The sequence below is a fragment of the Camelus bactrianus genome, chromosome 16 (genome assembly GCF_048773025.1).
Source record: "Camelus bactrianus isolate YW-2024 breed Bactrian camel chromosome 16, ASM4877302v1, whole genome shotgun sequence".
NCBI lineage: Eukaryota > Metazoa > Chordata > Mammalia > Artiodactyla > Camelidae > Camelus > Camelus bactrianus.
This window is the reverse complement of record NC_133554.1, coordinates 977,067-995,939: the sequence shown is the minus strand read 5'-3', so window position 1 is coordinate 995,939 and position 18,873 is coordinate 977,067. Positions and strand designations below refer to the sequence as shown.

The 18,873-nt window shown below is 62.6% G+C and overlaps 1 protein-coding gene across 1 annotated transcript in view; it reads right to left on the bottom strand.

Annotated features, from left to right (window-relative positions):
• The window catches only part of MYO15A (myosin XVA), a 42,581-nt gene that overhangs the window by 4,029 nt on the left and 19,679 nt on the right, over positions 1-18,873 (bottom strand). The window contains exons 29-61 of the mRNA XM_074341988.1: positions 18,142-18,377; positions 16,744-16,925; positions 16,405-16,477; positions 16,018-16,209; positions 15,624-15,784; positions 15,423-15,517; positions 14,782-14,905; positions 14,518-14,585; positions 14,368-14,445; positions 14,033-14,213; positions 13,820-13,952; positions 13,380-13,485; positions 13,176-13,248; positions 12,120-12,241; positions 11,955-12,014; positions 11,439-11,514; positions 11,032-11,147; positions 10,792-10,910; positions 9,657-9,798; positions 9,104-9,215; positions 8,945-9,019; positions 8,439-8,617; positions 7,848-7,963; positions 7,533-7,605; positions 7,050-7,122; positions 6,759-6,832; positions 6,505-6,587; positions 5,021-5,151; positions 3,973-4,067; positions 3,708-3,785; positions 3,278-3,374; positions 1,443-1,603; positions 447-580 (exon numbers count right to left, since the gene is read on the bottom strand). Coding sequence (XP_074198089.1) covers positions 447-580; positions 1,443-1,603; positions 3,278-3,374; positions 3,708-3,785; positions 3,973-4,067; positions 5,021-5,151; positions 6,505-6,587; positions 6,759-6,832; positions 7,050-7,122; positions 7,533-7,605; positions 7,848-7,963; positions 8,439-8,617; positions 8,945-9,019; positions 9,104-9,215; positions 9,657-9,798; positions 10,792-10,910; positions 11,032-11,147; positions 11,439-11,514; positions 11,955-12,014; positions 12,120-12,241; positions 13,176-13,248; positions 13,380-13,485; positions 13,820-13,952; positions 14,033-14,213; positions 14,368-14,445; positions 14,518-14,585; positions 14,782-14,905; positions 15,423-15,517; positions 15,624-15,784; positions 16,018-16,209; positions 16,405-16,477; positions 16,744-16,925; positions 18,142-18,377 — 3,818 coding nt within the window. The remainder of the gene's footprint in view (positions 1-446; positions 581-1,442; positions 1,604-3,277; positions 3,375-3,707; positions 3,786-3,972; positions 4,068-5,020; positions 5,152-6,504; positions 6,588-6,758; positions 6,833-7,049; positions 7,123-7,532; positions 7,606-7,847; positions 7,964-8,438; positions 8,618-8,944; positions 9,020-9,103; positions 9,216-9,656; positions 9,799-10,791; positions 10,911-11,031; positions 11,148-11,438; positions 11,515-11,954; positions 12,015-12,119; positions 12,242-13,175; positions 13,249-13,379; positions 13,486-13,819; positions 13,953-14,032; positions 14,214-14,367; positions 14,446-14,517; positions 14,586-14,781; positions 14,906-15,422; positions 15,518-15,623; positions 15,785-16,017; positions 16,210-16,404; positions 16,478-16,743; positions 16,926-18,141; positions 18,378-18,873) is intronic.

Below are 18,873 nucleotides of genomic sequence, written 5' to 3'. Positions count from 1 at the left end.
TTGTGGAGGGAACGTAGGCTCTGAAAAGGTAATCGACTAGTCCAGGGTCACATGGTGATTGAGTGAGGCTGAGGCCTGAACCCAAGGTGGCTTCGTCCTTTGCAGCCTTGGCCCAGGGAGAAGCCCAGGCCAGAAAGGTGAGTCGAGCACGGTGGGGTAAACAGCAAAGCCACCACGCGCGGCTGGGCAGAGCAGGGGCAGAGAGCACGGGCTCCAGGCTGGCCCCCAGCGCCATCACCCCCGCCTGTCCCATTCTCCCAACACGTGTGCTGAAAGCTTTTTATCTAAACTTGCCATGCACTCAGTACCAGCCGGAAGGCACCTGCTATGCCCGGAGGTGGGGGCCTAGCTCACATGGCGAGCTGGGGACGTAGGCCCATCCCGGCCAGGCCTTCAGGGCAGCAGGGCGGGGGGTGGGGGGCGCTGGCAGGCGGGCGGGTGCTCACACGGTGGGCAGGTAGAAGTGGTCCTTGGCCCGGTGCTGCAGTGCAGCCAGCTTGGACACCTGCTGCAGCTGCTGCTCGCTGGGCCGGCCGGCTGGCACACTGCTGAAGAGGCCCTTCAGGTAGTCGGGCAGCACCTGTGGGGCAGCATGCAGGTCGGGGGCTGCAGGCAGGCCTCTGCTCACGCCTCCACCCAGGGTAGGCACACACACAGACATTTAACGGCGCCAGTCCCACTTGCTTCGGGGGGTGGGTAGCCCGTCACTTTCCCGGGCTTCGGGGAACACTGGCACAGGCATGTGAGGCTGGGCTGTGGGGCTGTGGCCTGGAAGCCACGTGGGAGTTCCCACAAGACCGGGGAAGAGCCAGCACTCACACTGCTGTGTGCAGGACTTGGGGGCCGCATCTCAACACGTCCCCAGGGGGCTGCTGGCCCACAGGCTGTGAGAGCTAAGTGACTGTATTTGGACTCAGAATTGCTGAAGCTTTGGCACCAGATTCAGAGAAACACGCGCTCTCTGTCCAAGCACATCCACAAATGTCAGTGCAGGAGGGAGAACCAGATTTTGTAAACTCCATGACCCTGACCTAGAGGACCGAGTCTCAAAGGGGAGTGACCTCAAGACAAACATGATGTGGCCACGCAAAGCCTTTGAGCAAGGGACAGGCCGAGCTCAGCGCAGGAGGGGAACAGGAGGAAGGAGGTCAGAGGGCCTCATGGAGAGGTGCCATCCGGGCAGCCTCACCGGGAGGACTCAGAGAAGCGGAGACACCGGAGGGGCAGGCCGGATGGAGCGATGCCTTGCGGAGGCCTGCTTATTAGCAAGTGAGGGCCACGGCGGCATTGGACGGCTCCGCGACCAGGCAGGGAGCACAGGCCTTGGTGTAGAAGTGTCAGCGAGGCCTGAACCGCGAAGGCCTCAAATATCAAAGCTGCGGGGTCACAGGCCCAGGGGAGCCTGGAAGGTCCCAGAGCCTCCGAGCAGCCCAGGAGCTGACCTGGTTGTAGTGCATGGTCACGTATAGCTCATTCTCGAACTTGAGTGGCTGATCCCAGAGCACACGCCGGAACCACAGCATGTAGCCACCATCCACCTGCTCCATCTCTGAGGCCACGTCCAGGATATAGGCGCGGCGGCTAAGTGGGCACACGTGCTGGCCTGTGGGGAGCCAGGACGGCTGGTGGGGACACGCATGTCAGGACCCTCCCCGCTCTGGGACATGGCGACCTCGGTAATGGAGCGCACGCTTGTGGGACAGGCGCCCTGTTTGTGGACGTTGATGACACAGGTGGGGATAACACCAACTCAAAGCTGTGGCCCACCCAGTCCTGGGGACGCGCCCCAGCCCACACGCAGAGAAGGCCCAGCCCCTTTCTGGAGCAGGCTGGGGACAAGGACAAGCACAACAGGCCTCACTCAGGAGACCCAGTGGGTGCCTCTCTGCAGGCGTCCTTCGGGGGGACGGGGAGCACGGGGGTCCGGCACTGAGTGGGTCTCAGCCTGCACGAGAGGCTTCAGTGTTTACCTCCTGCACTGACACTCCTGCTCCCCACCCCACACCTTCGGTAAGATTTTACCATAAAGGGGGTGGCAGGGTAATACACATCCTCAGACTGGCCATACTGTCCGGGTCCAAATCCCAACTGTGTGGCCTTGGGTGAGCCACGGCCCCTGTGGCGGGCTGAGTAATGGCCCCTCCCCAAAGATGCCGGCGCCCTCATCCCCAGAACCTGCGAACGTGCTGCCTCGTGGCAGAAGGGACTGGAAGGTGACTAAGTGAAGGACCTTGGGATGGGGAGAGTATCCCAGGTCACCCAGGTGGACCCAGTGTGGTCTCAAGGATCCTTGTGAGAGGGAGTCAGGGAGAACAAAGAGCGGGATACAGGAAGGCGCTGCACTTCTGGCTCTGAGGGTGGGGGAGGCGCCCCGAGCCAAGGCATGGGGCAGCCTCCAGAAGCTGCAAAAGGCCGGGAAACAGACCCCTTCCTAGAGCCTCCAGGAGCCAGCCCTGAGGACACTGATCTCCGGACTCTGACCTTCAGAACCGTAAGGATGATAAACGTGTGTTGTTATGAGGCACTAAGCATGAGGTGATTTGTTTTGGCAGGAGCAACAGGAGACGAACACCGCCTCCCTGGGCCTCAGTGTTCCCATCTGCTAGCGGGAAGAGTGGTCTCATCTCGCAGCGCTGTGGTGGGGATGAAGTCAGGTTACAGGATTAGGGACTTCCACCCGTGCCTGGGACAGAGCATCTGCTCCATAAATTCTGTTATTTGGACCATTTTGTTACCACCTTCCCCTGCCCTGTGTCTTGGCTGGACGTCGGGCAAGCAGGGCCGAGTGCATGCGGCTCAGAGCTGAGGCAGCCACAGGCTATAGCTGCAGGAGGTGGGTGGAGCTGACCAGCTGGTGGCAGGGCCAGGGTCTCAGGCTGCAGGTGGAAAGGGTTTGGTGACACTGAGCAGGGCCTGGTGAGACCAGGGCAGGTGGGGGGCTCTGATGGCCACTATGAGGCATAAGAGGCAGGAAAAAGAATTTGTGCTCGTGGGCTCCAGGAGTGGCATGAGGGGAAGCACTGAGCAGGCCCCAAGGGGCAGAGAGAGGTCCAGAGAGGGCCCTGTCTTCCACGAGCTCGCAGCCTGCTAGGCCAGACAAACACAGAAAACGAAGCAGGGGGGACAGATGGGCGGACGCAGGGCTGGGGGTGCTCGGTGCACGGAGAGGCCCCTCCACGTGGGCCGAGGGGCTTCCTAGGGGAAGGGGCATCTGGCCTGGGCCTTACAGGTGGAGTGGGGGCGTGAGCCCGGCACGCCCCGTCCTTTGGCCACTCACCTCGGTTGGTGACAACAAAGATGACATACTCATCGAAGGCCTTGGGGCGCGTCAGAGCCATCTCAGCACAGATCTCCTCCACCACATCCAGGGCCACCTGCGGGGAGGGAAGAGGGAGGCTGCCCCTGAGCCCACCCAAGCACCCTGCAGAGGCCAGGGTCCCGGCAGCCTCTGGGAGTTGGCCTCTCGCAGGGAAGGGGCCCAGCTTTTGGTGTCTGAGAGACTCAGGTTGGGAGCCAGCCGTCGTCTCTGATCTGCAGTGTGACCCGGCGCTGGAGGCCCCACCTCCCCAAGGCTCCTTCTGCTCCTCTGAGAATAAATCCTGCCCTGCAGGGCTGTGGGGGAGCTGGGGGAACTGAGCACCCTGGGGCCAGCCCTGGAGAGACGGAGGGGTGGAGGGTATGCCCGCTGGAGGCATCCCCTCACTTACGGTGCATGTTTTGATTTTGAGATGGCGCTCGAGGCCTCCGGGGAGAAGAAAGAGCTGCCTCTTGGAACTACGGCCCGCCTGGACAGGGAGGAGAGGGAAGACGGGAAGACGGGACGGGTTGGGCCCCGGGATCTGAGCCAGCCGCTGTCCCTGCCGCAGGAGGCCCCGGCCAGGCGCAGGCACGCACCGGCTCACGTTTACACGGGGCCTGGCACGCAACGGGGTGCCTGGGGGGCTGTCTCTCTCGACCCCCACCCCAACTCACCAACATGGCCCGGAGCTCCATGCTGCTTGGGAGCTCGCGGCGGCCACCAAAGCGCAGGGTTTTCTGTAGGTTCTGCTCACAGGCCTTGGCGATCCCTGCAGAGACAGGAGTCAGCGCCTCATCCAGGGTGGGCAGCGGAGGAAGGGGCTCCTCTGGCCCCAGCCCTGAGCCCACTGGGGTGGGTGTTTGCTCCCCCTTCAGTGGCTAAGGAGGCAGTTCAGACGGCAGTGATTTGCCCAAGATCAGGAGCCAGAGTATAAAAGCTGGATTCGAACCAACGTCCCACGTGCTTAAGGCCTGCACGCTCCCTGCAACAGGCTGTGTGGCTGTGGTGGTGCGGCTGTGCCCCGCCAGCTGGGACCCTCACTACCCCCCACCTTACCCAGGGGCCCGTGCAGAAGACCCTCCATCTGTTTCCCTGTGTCTCCGGCTACGCACGTGCTCTGGGCACGTGCTGCTGCCATCCCTGGAGCTGAGTCTCTGCACCTCTGAGTCCAGGCAAGTTTGTTAACTGAGTCAGAGGAGGACTCAGAGGCAGAGAGAGTGAGCGCCCTGTCTCCACCATGGCTGCTGTGGTGGCCACAGGGGCCCTGGCCTCTTTCTCAGGGGGACCCAGGGGTCTCTCTGGAAACAAGGCGGTGGGTGAGGCTGAGGAGTGACCCCTTTCCCTGGACTCCAATGGGAAAAGGCCGAGGCCCTGACACAATCCTTGGGAGTTCCCCGCCTGGACCCACTCGAGACCCTTGCTGTTTCCGGAAGACCCAAGGAAGCAGGGCCTTGCCATCCACTGTCCTCCTCTCCCACATGCCACACATCTCCACCTCTGGGCCTTTACTCCTGCTACTCAGCCCACCTAGAAACCCCTCCCATGTGCTCACTACCCAGAGCAATACCTCCTCCAGGAAGCCTCCCCTGATATGCCATCCTGCCCGTTAGGTCACCCCATAGGACCTCCCCAAGTGTCTGGGGAGTGGACTGATACCAGTAAACATTGCCCAGCCACCTGCCATTTGCCCTTGGCCCTAGTCCCTCCTTGCTGGCCCCTCACCCTGGAAGGGCAGGCCTGGGATCCGGCTCACATCTTGGAGAAAGCGAACGAGGTGTGGCTGGAGGACCTCGGAGCAGCTGTGGTAGGCAGCCACGATGTACAGCAGCCTCCAGCCCCGCTGGCAGCTGTCCCTGTGAGGACACACAGGGGCTTCATCGCAGGTGGCCACTGCACTACACTGCCATGCCAGGGGTCTCCTGCGACTGGGCTGGAGGCCTCTGGCTCTCAAGCAGCTCCTGTCTTCTGAGGATGCCCCTCCCTGCCCTGTGAGAGCAGGGTGGATGGGTCCCAGAGCCAGGCAGAAGGTGTGTTCTATTGGGAGTCCAGGGTGGGAGGTGGGGAGGGACAGGGATGAGGCTGGTGGTATGAACAATGTGCACAAAGAAGCCAGCCTTCTCTGGCTGGAGAGGCTGCTGAGTGAAGGTCCTTGAAGGAGGAGCCAGGGAGACCTTGTGCAGAGGTAGTGACAGGTAAGGCCGGGTGAGAAGGGCAGGAGGATGCGCTGAGTGGTTCTGAAATTCCTGGGGAACGAGAGCAAGTGGACAGGAGGGTGGCCCAGGGGTAACAAGAGCAGCACACATTTTGGGTCCCTGCCATGTGCTGGTCATGTGTGAGACATGGAAGTTCACCTTCGAGCTGCCCTAGAGTGAGGGTTTCACTTGTAGGGACCTCTGGTGTCTGCAGACAGCACTTGGGCTTCCTTTGGGAAACCACCCACCCCTCCCCAGCTCCCTGTGGTTTGGAGCTGGGTACCACAGCCAGTAATGGCCAATGAGAACACTGCAGCCCCTGGCCACTGTGATTGGTTTAGAGATGGGCATGGGAGCCAGGTCTGGCCAATTAAAGTTCAGCTTCCCTCTGGCTATGGTGATTGGTTTGGGGACAGGAACATGACCCAGGTCTAGTCAGTCAGAGCTCTTTATCCTCCAACCATTGTGGCTGGCTCAGCATGTGACCAAGTCAGGCCAGGAAGACTGGACTTGGGCATTTCTGTTGCAAATATTGGGTCAGTCTTGCTCTCCCTGGGATTGCTGAGCTGAGAAATGTCTCTCTAGAGCTACCATTTTGCCAATCTATGGAATATATTGCTTGGAAATGATATCAACACGGAGGAAAGCATGGATAGGATTTAGGGAAATTCTGCTTTCTGATGACCCTGGATCCAGCTATGCCTGAAGTCCCATTACCTGAACCCTCTTTTGCTTAAACCAGCTAGAATAGGGTTTCTGTCACTTGCAGCCAAGAACCTGGACTTATACCTTATCAGTGCATTTTACAGACGAGGAAACTTAAGCTCAGAGACCAAAAACGGATTGTCCCAGACCAAGCAATTTCAAATACATGTGCTCTGCCTACTGAGAGAGGAAAAGGATGAAAGGAAGAGAACCGCGGAGGACAGGCTGGGAGGTGGGAGGCTGACCTGGTCCCTCCTGGAGCATGGACACGGCGGGGAAGGGAAGAAGGGAAAGGTGAAGCCCACTCACTGCTTGGTGCTGGTGTTGTCTGTGATCTGCTTCACGACTTGGCAGTAACACTCGTCCCGCATGACCTCGTGGTCCCTGCACAGCTGTAGGAGGGCAGGCCCACGCCACACATAAGAACAGGCTTGGTGTCCCTTCCCCAGGCACCAGAGGGACGCACTCTTCTCTGGGCCACACAAGAAGCTTCCCACCCCAGAGTCCTGCAAGTCTGGCTGACAGATGGGGGAACTGAGTCACAGAGCAGAGAGAGAACTGACCTTCAGGAGGGTGCAAAGCACATCCAGTTCACTCTGGCCTTTCAGCGGGGCATCCCCCATGAACCGCATCACAGCTGGAGGAAACACCTGTCCCACTCAGGCCACCAGAACCCCAGCTGCCCGCCCACCTCAGGGGACCCTGGAGTTGGGCCCCTCCCGGAGAACAGTGGCCAGGGGAGCGGGGGTTCCCCCTCTCTTGAGGGGCCCCACATCTGAGTTGAGGGCAGCAGTGGTGGTGAGCAGAGATCATACATTGCCGGGTCCCCCCTGGCCACAGCCCCACCCCCACACCTAGAAACATGTCTGTGGCCATCTTGTTGAGGCTGCTGTCGCTGAGCTCGATGAGGGAGTCCTGGAGCGGGGTCTGTGGGGGGGAAGGGGCTGGTCAGGAGGGGAGGGGCCTGTGACGGGGGAGGGGCTGGGGGAGGAGGGGAGGGGCCTGTGACAGGGGAGGGGCTGGGTCAGGAGGGGAGGGGCCTGTGACAGAGGAGGGGCTGGATTAGGAAGGGAGGGGCCTGTGACAGGGGAGGGGCTGGGTCAGGAAGGGAGTGCAAGGTAAGCCCATGTGGTGTTTCCTGTTTTAGGACATGAGGGTCCACGCCACCAAAAGGCAGCCAGGCCAGACACTGGGGAAGATGCTGCCCCTGGGAGGAATCCAGGCCCCCAGGGTGCTGAGAGTAGGAAGGAGGGGGTCTCGCTGAGGACAAGGCTGGCCTGGAGGGGCTTTCATATCACCATTTTATCATGGGGAACCTGGGGCCTGGGGCTGGACACCTTGGTGAAACAAAGCATGTCCTCCAAAGTTCTGGATTCCCGACCCTCCTTGGATTTCAGCCTTAGGCCATCCCTGCAACAGGAATGGACACTTCGGACCTGTCTTGCTCTGAGCCTTTGGCTGCATCCCCTTCTCACGCGTGTACCTGACCCACTGTCAGCCCACTGGGCAGGAAGGCTCAGGAGTGGAGGCCGCAGGCGGGTCTCACCTCTGGGTGGTTTCTCATCCCTCCACCAGAACTGGGGCCTCCCCGCTTGGGCGGCTGCAAGAAGGCCTTCCCCAGGGTGGGGATGAGGGGTGGGGCCACCACTCACTGAGGTCTCCTCTGAGGGTCTCGGAAATACTTCTGGGCGAACACCAGCATTGTGTACGGTGGGAGAGCTAGGCCGTCCTCCCCACGGTCAGCGGAACCAGCCCTGATTGGGGGACCCTGCAAGAGGGCCATCTGCCACAGCCCACCCGGCAGAGCTGACCCAGGGCAACCCCTGGCTGACTGCCAGACCCTCTCAAGCTGCCTCCATTGCTCCCCCATGCCTGGCCCACCGACCTGGCCCCTCACTCCTTTCTCTCCTTCTGCCCTGGCGAGCTGCGAGCCACGGAACCCAGCCCGCGTCACTCACCAGGCCCCACCCCTTCCCAGGAGGACTTCACCTGCTGGCCGGCAGAGGCTGGTCCTGCCCACCTTGGCCTGGTCACAACCCTTCCGCTGAACCCCCATCCTCCCTACCCACTGGCCACACCTCCAGTCACCTCTGGTTACATCTTGTGGGTCACACGTCTGCTTGGCCCTACAAGGTCGCCTGGCCGCAGGATGGCCCACCCGGGCTGACCCCGCTCCCCTCCATGCCACAGTCAGGCTGACCCCTCTGCTGTGCCCACCCCTCGGTCTGGCCCTGCGCTCTCACCTCCCTCCTGCGGCCCACCTCCTGTGCAGCAGCAGCCGAGGCCACGGCGGCGGCCACAGCAGCAGCACGGCCCCGGCCTGGCTCGGTGGGCAGCTGTAGAAAGTCAGGGGCGGCTGCAGGCTGCACCAGCTCAGAAGGGAAGCGGCCCACGCGCCCATGGATGGTTCCAAACCTCCAGCCTAGGGGGTGGGGAAGGGCTCTGAGCAGCAGGAGGGGCTCATCTGGGGACTCGGGGCCCAGAGACACCTCTCTGTGAGGCAGGCCTGCCTCGGAGCCAGCTACAGAAGAGGACCCAGGCTCAGCGGAGGGAAGGCCCTCCCTCCCTCAGTGGGACAGGTGGCAGAAAAGAACACAGCGCAGCTCAACCCTCGGAGACCCTTTAGCCAGATGTGCGGGTGAAGGGCTGGGCTGGATCGCCCCCTTGGGAACTGCAGCCAGGCCAGGCCCTTCGGGGCACCAGAACACCCACTGTGCGTCTGCCCTCTTTGGGGTCCCAGGGTGCCCACCGAAGTCGGGGCCTTGACGCCGCAGCTCCTCCAGGTACACGACCTTCTTGCCGACCACGCACCCAGCACTATAGCCTGCAGGCCAGGCTCTGTCAGCATTGTTGGGGAGGCCCCTGCCCCACCTCTCCCTGGGGACCCACCCCGTCCCGCGGCGCTGACCCACTCGAGGAGGCTCCAGGGGCTGCAGGTGAATAATGTCGCCCTTGTGGAAGGCCAGCAGTGCGGGGTCCTCGGGCAGGAAGTTCCTCACAGCCACCACGTAGTCTGAGTCCTGGGTCAGCCAGGGGCCGGGTGAGGGCTGCAGTCCGATCCCCCCACTGCCCCTCCCCCGGCAGCCATTCCTCCTGGATCCATCAGGGAAGGGGACATGCTGGGCCTGACGCAGGGCTATGCCTGCTCCAGGCCTGGGGCTCCTGTTCTACAAGGAGTTAGGGGTGGGGGGACGGTGCCACTGAACCGGGCAGTGCAGCCCCGGCTGAATGGGAGGAATGCCGCTGCCTGCCGTGGAGCCCAGAGGAGGTGCTGGGACACCTTGAGGTGTGAGTACAGGATTCTGGAGGAGCAGGCTGGTGGAAGGGCACCCCAGGTAAGGGCAGAGCCCTGGACAAGCGCACATCCGCGCTTCCTAGGCAGGTGTGGCTGGCACATCCGGGGTGGGAGCGCCCGGTGCTGGGCCCTCGCCCTGCTGGGGGTGTCGGTAGGAGGCCTTAACCTTCTTCAGCTCCAGGATGAAGTCGTCCACCAGGGTCTTGACCTGGTGAGCTCGGGCAGAGAACAGGATGACTTTCTCGCTAGCCAAGTTGAACTCTAGCATGTTCTGGGAGGGGATAGTCACAAACAGGATATCTGCAAAGCTGGGGGAGGGGATGGGGCATGAGGGCAGGACCCTGGGCCAGAGGGGCATGCTCCCCGCAGCCATGCTGCTCCTTCTCCGCTGCCCTGCCCCAGGACCCGGGGAGCTTCCCGGCCTCCAGACCCCTCGTCTGCAGCCGCAGTGCGGTGCCCCACCCTGTGAACCCGCACCTTCCAGCTCCCCCCGATCTTTTGCCTTTTATTTGGTTTTCGTCTCTTAGTTCAACCTTCCAGATTTTGCCCACACAAATCTCTCCCACTCAGTGAGCAAACTGTTTCCATCTTTTAAGGCAAAGAGCTTTTACCTAATTGGTGAGTGAGGCTCTATTCCTGTGCTGTTATACACAGCTGCTGGGAGGGGAGCCGGGGACTCAGGAAGCACCCTTCCCTTCCAGGCTGCATCTGAACCTGGCTGCTCAGAGCGCAGTCGGCCCCCCCGCCCTGCACAGTGAGCTCAGTGAGGGCAGGGCTGCGGTGGTGGGCTCCCAGCTCACCCACTTCCTGGCTGTGTGACCTGAGACAAGCACCCTCCCTCTCTGAGCCTGTTTCCCCACCCCCAAGGTGGGCTTGATTCAAGAGCTTGGTACAACCCGGCACATGGTAGGTCCAGCCATCCCTCAGTATCCAGGGGGTTCCAGGGCCCATCGAGGGCTCCCAAATGCACAGGTGCTCAAGTCCCTAGTACTTGCATATAACTTGCACACGTGCACGCAAATACTTTCAACCACCGAGGTAACTTGTAATCTCTAAACTCAACGTAAATGCTATGTAAATAGTCGCTGGTGCACAGCAGATTCCAATTTTGCTTTTTGGAACTTCATGGAATTGTTTTTCTGAATATTTGCCACCCACGATGGGTTGAATTGTGGATGTGGAACCGCAGATACGGAGGGCCCACTGTACTCAGTCACTGGCTACGGGAAAAGTCGGTGAGGAAACGCTGACGTTCGTGCGCCCAGTGTCTGGCCAGCCCCGCCCCCGCCGTCTGCGGTCACCTGTACGTGCGCAGGACCCGCAGCTGCCCGCTGGCCGTGCGGGTGCCCTTGACCATCCGCAGGAGTTTGATGCCCGTGTGAGACACAGCCAGGATCTGCACCCCGGTGCCCACACTGCCCTGCGGTGGGGAGGAGAGGCATGTGAGGGTCTTCCAGCCTCATCCCTAGAGCCCCTGGGCGGGGAGGGGGTGGGCGGGGCCCGCACCGTGGGCGGGGAGGGGGCGGGGAGGGGGCGCGCACCGTGGCGGGGAAGAGGCGGGAGAAATAGACCTCCCAGCTGTCGCGCGCGGTGCTGACCACGGCCCGCTTCACGCTCTCCGTCACCAGCGGCTGCTGTGTGTCCAGCTGGTTCTGGGCTGAGGGACACAGGTCGGGTCAGGACCTTCTCCCCTCCCCTGCCGACCCACTTTGCAGGGAGGGAGGCTGACATTCAGCAAGAAGGTATCGGACCACTACGGGCCCAGTGTCCACACTGGGAAACTGATGGCCAAAGACAGAAAGACAGCTGGGCCACAGCCAGTCAGGCAGAGCCCAACTCCGACCTGCAGCCCAGCCATGGGAGAGGCCCAGAGTAGAGCAGGGAGGGGCGTCTGGGAGGCAGATGGGGCTGGGAGGCCGCATGGACGTCCCTCCCTCCTCTGTGGTACCAAACAGAGCTTTCATCTTGAGTCTCTCCTCCTCGGAGATGCGCAGGCAGGCCTCGGAGAACGTGTCGTGCAGGATCTGTGGGTGAACCGTGATGCGGGCCGCCCGTGGGACTCCCCCAGTCCGGAACCCAGGCAGGGCTGTTCTAGGGTGACTGGGAACGGGGGTCCCCTCCACACCGCAGGGGGGTCACGTGTGTGAGTCAGACCGCACTTACAGCACGCTCTCCTTTCTCCTTGCCTCCCCAGTCTTAGCTTTCTGGTGTACGTGGTGGGGCTTGGGCTGGACCCCCAGGGCCCCGCCCAGCTCAGACCGACTGTGCGTCTGGCTACTACGTGGACTGTGGGTGCGTCGACCCTGTCCACGCTGGAGGACTCGGCAGGATGGCCTCTCATCCTCGCTGTGGTCAGGGACCCCAACTCCAAGGGTGCAGAAGCAGAAGGAGGATCTGCAGACAGCTAGTCTAAGTGCCCACTGCCCTGCTGAGTCCTCGGGGCAGAGGGGAAGGAGGCCCTCACCTGTCTGAACAGGAGGTCTAGCTGCACAGGGTGGCTGTAGCTGTCCTTGGGGTAGAACACCTGTGGGGGCGGGGCTCTGGTGAGGACCTCCTGGAAGCCCCTCTCCAGCTGGGCTTGCCTTGACCAGGTCCACTGCCCTACCCACCCCTGCCTGGCTCCAGGCACCTCTTTGCGCAGGAAGATCCGCCAGGGGGCGTCCTGGTAGCCATAGAAGTCGGGGTTGAGGAGGCGGTGCAGCCGTGTCTCCAAGGGGTCCTCGTCGGGCTCCAGGGACCTTGAGGGCAGCGCTGGGGAGGCAGAGCCAGGCAGGAGCGGGCCTGAGCACGCAGGCACACCCAGCCCTTCACCCTACACAGAGACCCAGGGCGTCTGGGCCAAGTGGTGACCGCAGAGACCAGGTGCTGCTGGAGTTGAGTCCTCTGGCAGGTGAGGACACAGCAGACCACTCAGAACGGACAGAGCTCTTGGTGCTGGCAGCCAGGGTGGAAATAAAACTGGGGGACTTAGGGAAGTCTGGGGCTGGGCCCTGAGGGGCCATCAGTGTGGGTGGGTGGAGAGGCCTCTCTGAGGAGGTGACGTTTGAGAACCAAGTGATGAGCAGGGGCCAGGTGAGCATTCTAGGCAGAGGGAACAGCAAGGGCAAAGGCCCTGAGGCAGGAATGAGCTTGGTGTGTCCCAGAAACAGTGAGGAAGAGGGTGTGCTGAGGGAGAGTGGGAGGAGACGAGGTTGGGGAGGATTCCTGGGCCATAGGGAGGAGTCTGGAGTTTACCCCAGGAGCCACAGCAGCGTTGTGGTGGGGACACGATGTGAGCTGATTATTTGCTAGGATCACCATGGCAGTCGTGAAGCAGGGTTAGGGCTCCAACTGTGACACCAGGAGGCCTGGGTTTATATCCCTGGTCTGACACTTTTGAGCTGTGTGATCTCAAGCAAGTGACTTAACCTCTCTGTGCCTGTCTCCCTGCCTGTAACATCTTCAGGCACAAATGGTCCCATGTTGAAGGGTCTTAGTGAGGATTTAGTAAAGCCAGGGTGAGCCTGGCCTGAAATCAGCGTTATGTAAGTGCTGATACAATTACACAAAAGTCCACACAGCAGGTCCACATGGGCCCAGACGCGGACACACACGCCACACTCATACAGACCGAGACTCACCTGTGCTCACAATCATACGCTTGGACACCTGCCCTCTTGCCCCCATCCCCCGTCCCAGCCCTTACCTGGAGTAGGCCCCGGGGACTGCCTTGGTATGCTGGTCACAGGCTTCATCAGGGCCACGGCCTCTCGGGGCACCTGTCCCCACCAGAAAGCAAATGCTCAGGGGGCAGCAGGGCCACAGCTTACAGGGCAGCTGCATTGGAGGCTCCCCTAGAGGCCCCACTGGCCCCCCGCTCTGCCTGGGCCCCGCCAGACTCTGCCCTCACCAGGGGGCCAGGTGCCGCCGCCGCTTGGCTCATCTGCCTCTTCAGGATCCTCAGGGCCTCCTCGTGGGGGTCTGGCTGCTTCACGAAGACCCTCCTGCCGTCCTTCCTGCTGTGTTGGACACTGAGTCTCCTCCTTCCAGCCACAAACTCTCGCAATAGGGAAGTTCTCCCCCTACCCCCATCACTACAAATGAGGACCCAGAAAGGACCAGAGACAGGCGTGGGCTCACACAGCACAACCTAGACAGCAGTCTGAGCCTCCCTCTGCTCGGCGGACACGTCTGGACCATCTGCGTGAACAGACTCCCTCCCTGAAGTTTGCCGGGGTGGGGGTGCGCTGCTAACCCAGCCGATGGTCACACGGACACTGGGCATGCAGGCCTGCGAGGAGGCCGGGCTGGAGGGCTGGAGGGCTGGAGGGCTGGGGTGGGCAGGCTGACCTGAGTGCCTCGGGCCGGCCTCCCCGGGGCGGCTGCTGGTACTGCCTGATGATGTTCTTGATCTGCTGCGTGGGCTGCGGGAAGTGCTCCGAGTTGAGGGTCGAGGACCGAACCAGCTCTGGGCAGGGTGACGCTGTGGCCAGGCGGGGGACAGGGTGAGGCCTCACTCCCAGCCCCGTCCCAGGAAGCCCCCAGCTGGGATAGGACACTCACTGGTTTCCGGAGAAGCCCTGCCCTGAGCTAGAATGGGGGCAGCCACGGGCTTGGTGGGGAGCCTCGGGGCCTTGGCCAGAGGGGCAGGGGCCGCGGGCTTCGGAGCGGAGCGCAGGAGCACGGGCTTGGCCGGGGGTCCCGTGCCTACGAACTTGGGCCGAGCCTCCAGCGCCAGAGGTTTCTGTGGAGAGCAGCGTGTGAGGTGGGCTTCCTAGGACACACCAGTCTGCTCTCAGGGACCCCAGGTCTGCCCAGGAGGGGCTGTGGGGCTCCTGACTCAGAGAGATACGCAACGCCCGAGGGCAGCCCAGCACTCACCTGGGGGCCAGGCTCACCTCTGGGGGCAAGGGCCTGGGGGCGGGCCTCAGGGGCGGCTGCTGGAACGCCATGGCCTGCAGGGCCATCTCCCGGGCCTGGGGAGAGGCGGTGGCAGTGACCTGGCAGCCGGCTCGGCCCCCACCCCCGGGGAGCCCCCAGGCACTCACCAGCAGCACGGCTTGCTTGTGGATGAAGGCTTGCTGCAGAGCTAACGTGGAGGCGTCCAGGCCTGGAACTATGGGGGCTGGGTCAGGAGGCGTGGATCCAGAGGTGGGGGGGACGGGAGGAATGGGAACTCCTTACCCCCCGTCCCCCACTGGCTCACCCTCCCCCCACTCCCGAGGCTGCCTCTGCTCTAGGTCAGAAGGAGCCCTGAGAACCACGGGGCCCCCTTGCCCGACCCTGGGACCCACCCGGGGGCAGGCACTGACTTGGCTTTGGCTTGGGCTCTGGAGGTCTCCCAGCGGTGCCATTGGTGCTGCTGCTGCTGCCGCCCCCGCCAGGCTGGCTGCCCCCTTTCATGCGACAGGCCACGGCCGTTGGCTTCTCCAGGTCCTGGGGGCAGCAGGTGGCTCAAGTGACCGCCTCAATGCCATGTTCCCCAGGTTCCAAGGCAACAGGCACCCGACACCGCCACCGCCTCCATCCAAGGGCCTCCCCCGGCAGCACCTGCCATGTGCCCAGCCTCTGCACCCGAATCGGTCCTCCCACACCCGCGAGCCCCAGCCCACCCCCTTTCACAGAGGAGTGAACTGAGGTTCAAAGGGGCTGTGCCCTGCTCAGGGCCACACGTCCTGCCATGGAGGGGCTCCTGGGAGTTCCTGGAGTGAGCAAGGGGGCTATGGGGTGGGGGCAGGGTCCTGGACTTGCAGCCGTGGGCCCTTCTGTGTCCAGCAGGAGCACCTCCAGCTGTGGGGACACTCTCACCCTTTGCCTGGCCCCCAGCAGAGACCCAAACCGAACGTGCCACCCCATGGCCCTGGCTGTGAGAGGCCCCTGTCGTCCTGCCAGTGTGTAACTCAGTGTGCACGTGCTGGGCCCGTGGTCCACGGACGCCCCGCCGCATCCCTACCGCATCCCCATAGGACAGCACAGGGCTGAAGAGGCTGTCCAGGTAGCAGTCCAGCCCCTTGTGGGGCACAGCGGGCTCTCCAAGGCTGTCCGAGTCTGGTGAGGGTGGGGGGACACAAGAGTCAAGTTCTTTTCTCCTGCTGACCACCACCCCTAGCCCCAGGCTCCCTCCCACCAGAGACAGCTGCCACTGCTGGTTGACCTTGGTGGGTCGCTGTCCCTCTCTGGGCCTCAGTCTCCCCATTTGTACCATCCTCCTTGTGACTGCAGTACCCATCAGAGTCAGCCACTTGGGGCACATGCCCCTGGGGCTGGAGCCTAGCAGGCGCCTCCTCGTCCGAGTCCCAGCTGTTCCCGAACAGCCTGTGGGGAAAGGGAAACACAGAGCACTGACTCGCAGAGAGACCTCCTTTCCCGATCCTCTGTGCCCTGGAAGTGGCTGACTCCCTCCCTTTAGAGGCAGGACCCGTGCTGAGCCTCACCCCCACGAGAACCTTGAAGCTAAGTTCAGAATGCACACAGCCTCTCCCAGTATCCGGGAGGGGAGACTTGTGCATGAGAGGCCGTCTGTCCGAGGGGCCCAGGGAGCCACCTACACTCTGGGGCTTCCCCTGCCGGCCGTGGGCTCCTCCGCACCCACAATGAAGTAGGACTTCTGTCGCGGGAAGTCCCTGAGCAGCTCTAGGTCCGACACCAGGTCCAGCACGTAGTCATGGCCCGCCAGCTCTGCCCACTGGACCCCGTTCTTCATGGCCACCGTCCAGCCCCGCCAGCCGTCCGTCAGCCCCCTGGTGACAGCACACGGAGGGATGGAAATGAGGAAGAGAGCCAAGAGGACCGCCCAGGGAGGCCCGGGGATGTGAGCCAGACACCACCATGACCAGAGTGAACACCCTATGGGACTCTGGGGGATCTGCCCTCCTGCCCACCCCCTCAAGCCAGATGCACAAGGGTGCACTGGGTCGGGCATTCCAGGAGCCAACCTGTGCCTCAGAATGTCTCCAGCCACCTCTTCCCCCGTACTCCAGGAGTGCACCGGGCAGGAGAACTGGTCACCTGGGGCGGCAGCAGGGGTGGGGCTCAGCCCAGAGCAGGAGTGTCTGTGGGCCAGGCCTCCCGCTCCCCCATCCCCAAACTCACATCCTCACTGCCCTGGCCCCACACCCCCACACCAGCCTCTCTCCAGGGCTCCATCCATCAGGCCTCTCCCAGCTCCAGAGCCTCCTGGGCTTCTCCTAACCCCAGAGCTACTGGCCGCTGCTACCTCCAGCTGCCCCCAATGGAGGGGGAGGGAGGGGCAGGCAGGGAGGGAAGGCGCTCACCGTTGAGGCAGCCCACGTCCAGCGCCATGCCGGCCTTCTCCTGGGCAGCCGTCCACTCGAGCTGGCTGGGAGGGAAGGTGCGGGCAGCCCCGGAGCCCTGCTGCTGGGCCCGGCCCATGGCCTGCATGAGGCGATGCTGACACACGGCCTGGAAGCCATCCCGCCCATGATCAGACACGAACCTGAGGGGAGGAGTGGGCACCGGAGGAAGAGGGAGCCGAGGCCGGCGGGTGGGCGTGGGGAAGGCCCCGAGGCCTGCGCAAGGGAGGCCCAGGCCAGCCCAGGGCGCCAGGGCCCGGCTGAAAGGGTCCAGGGTGCCCGGAGTGTCTCAAGTCAGCACAGCAATCCAAGGACTGGCCGAAGAGGTCATAGCTTGGCCCACCTAAGCTTGTTGGAGCAACACGTCATCGAAAGGGTGGGGTCTGAGCAGGGCGTGGACAGAGACCCGGACCCCGGAGACTCGGTTCTCTCACCAGGCAGCCCTGGGTGACTACCTGCCCTCTCCGAGGCTGCCCCCAAGTTCTCGTCCACAGAAGAGATGGCTGTGAGGGTGCAACCCGAACCAGGACCAGCCAGCCTGACCCCCGCCCCTCCCACCCGCTAAGGGCCGGCCCACAGCAGCTGCAAGAGGGAACCTAGGGCAGCGGCCGCAGGAAGCTGGACGGGCAGGTGGTGGCCCTACCCCCAGCAGGTTCACAAGACTGGCCAAGGAGCTGCCCTCCTGCACGTGGTCCGGGGGGAGCTCTGTACCCTCCGCAACTCACAGCCACCCTGTAGGGTGGGTCCTGTTACCATCCCCAAGTCACAGGTAAGAGATGTTCAGAGACGGGCAATGATATGCCCCAGGTCACACAGCAAGTCAGCGGCAGAGCTAGGATTCACGCCCAGGGCCTGCTTGAGCTCTTTTCCTGAAATCATCCTTACCACACAGCAGGGTGACATCACCACCACCATCTTATCGCCACCAGGGTGTTGCTACCCTCACAGAGCACACACCGCGCACCTGTCTCTGTTCTAGGCATTTCACACGTGTTTGCCGTTTAATCCTCACACAGCCTATGGAGCAGGTACTCTTCTCATCCGCATTTTATAGGTGAGGAAACTCAGGCTCAGAGACATTAAGTAACTTGCCCAAGGTCACCCAGCTCATTTGAATACAGACTGTCAGGGCCTGCACTCCTAACCACCCTGCCGTACCTGCCCCTGCCCCCATGACATGAGAGATGGATGCGCTCTTCCAAATTCCCTACTCCCTGGTCCTGCCACCTCTGGGTTCCAGACTCCCACCCTCCCAGTGAAGCCCCAGGCCAGCCTCAGAGCCTGAGCCTCCCAGCACAGAGCGTCACTCCTGGCCTGACCTCACATCCTCACGCCCCGGCCCTGCTCGGTTCCACTCACTTGAGCAGATACTTGTCGAAGCGTGAGGAAGGTGCGAAGCTGCCCAGGCAGGCGGCCAGCAAGAGCCAGCCCCGCTCAGCGTTGTGGGCGCTGGGGTTGCGCCACACCTGGTTGGCCAGCTGCGCCAGGATCTCGTCCCGCAGCTCAGGCACCGCCAGCCCTTTCTGGACGATGTAGTTCCCGAAGACGCTGTCCCGGGCACCGTGCAGCTGGGGGTCGCCCATGAAACGCAGGATCTGGCCACAGACAGAGTCTCCTGGGCCTCTTGGAAGATTGTCCCTGCCCGGTCCCCACCCCCTGGGCATCTCTCTCATGTCCTTCCCACGTGTCCCCCTGCCCATGTGAAATGTTACAGTGTAACAGCCCTGTCCGACACAAAGTGGCTAAGCATTTGGGAAAAGTCAAGGTTCTCATTGACCTACAGCTTCCCACACAGCACCCTCTCCCCGCACCCCTGGCCTCCAGCAGGCCCCTCACCCCTTGCTCCATCCAGGCCCCACAGGGGACCGTCCAACATGCATACCCGACCACGTCCCTCCCATGGAAGCACCTCCCTTGGCTCCCTCCGGCCTCTGGCGTGAAACCACAGCTCTGGGCCTGTCATCAAGGCCTTGGGACCCCTCTGGCCTTCGCCCTCCTACATCTCTGTTCTGACCCATCTATTTCCTCATCTCTCTGTGCCTTCTCCACCTGCCCTGGCTGGGAGACTCAGATGCCTCCCTCCTCTCTAGC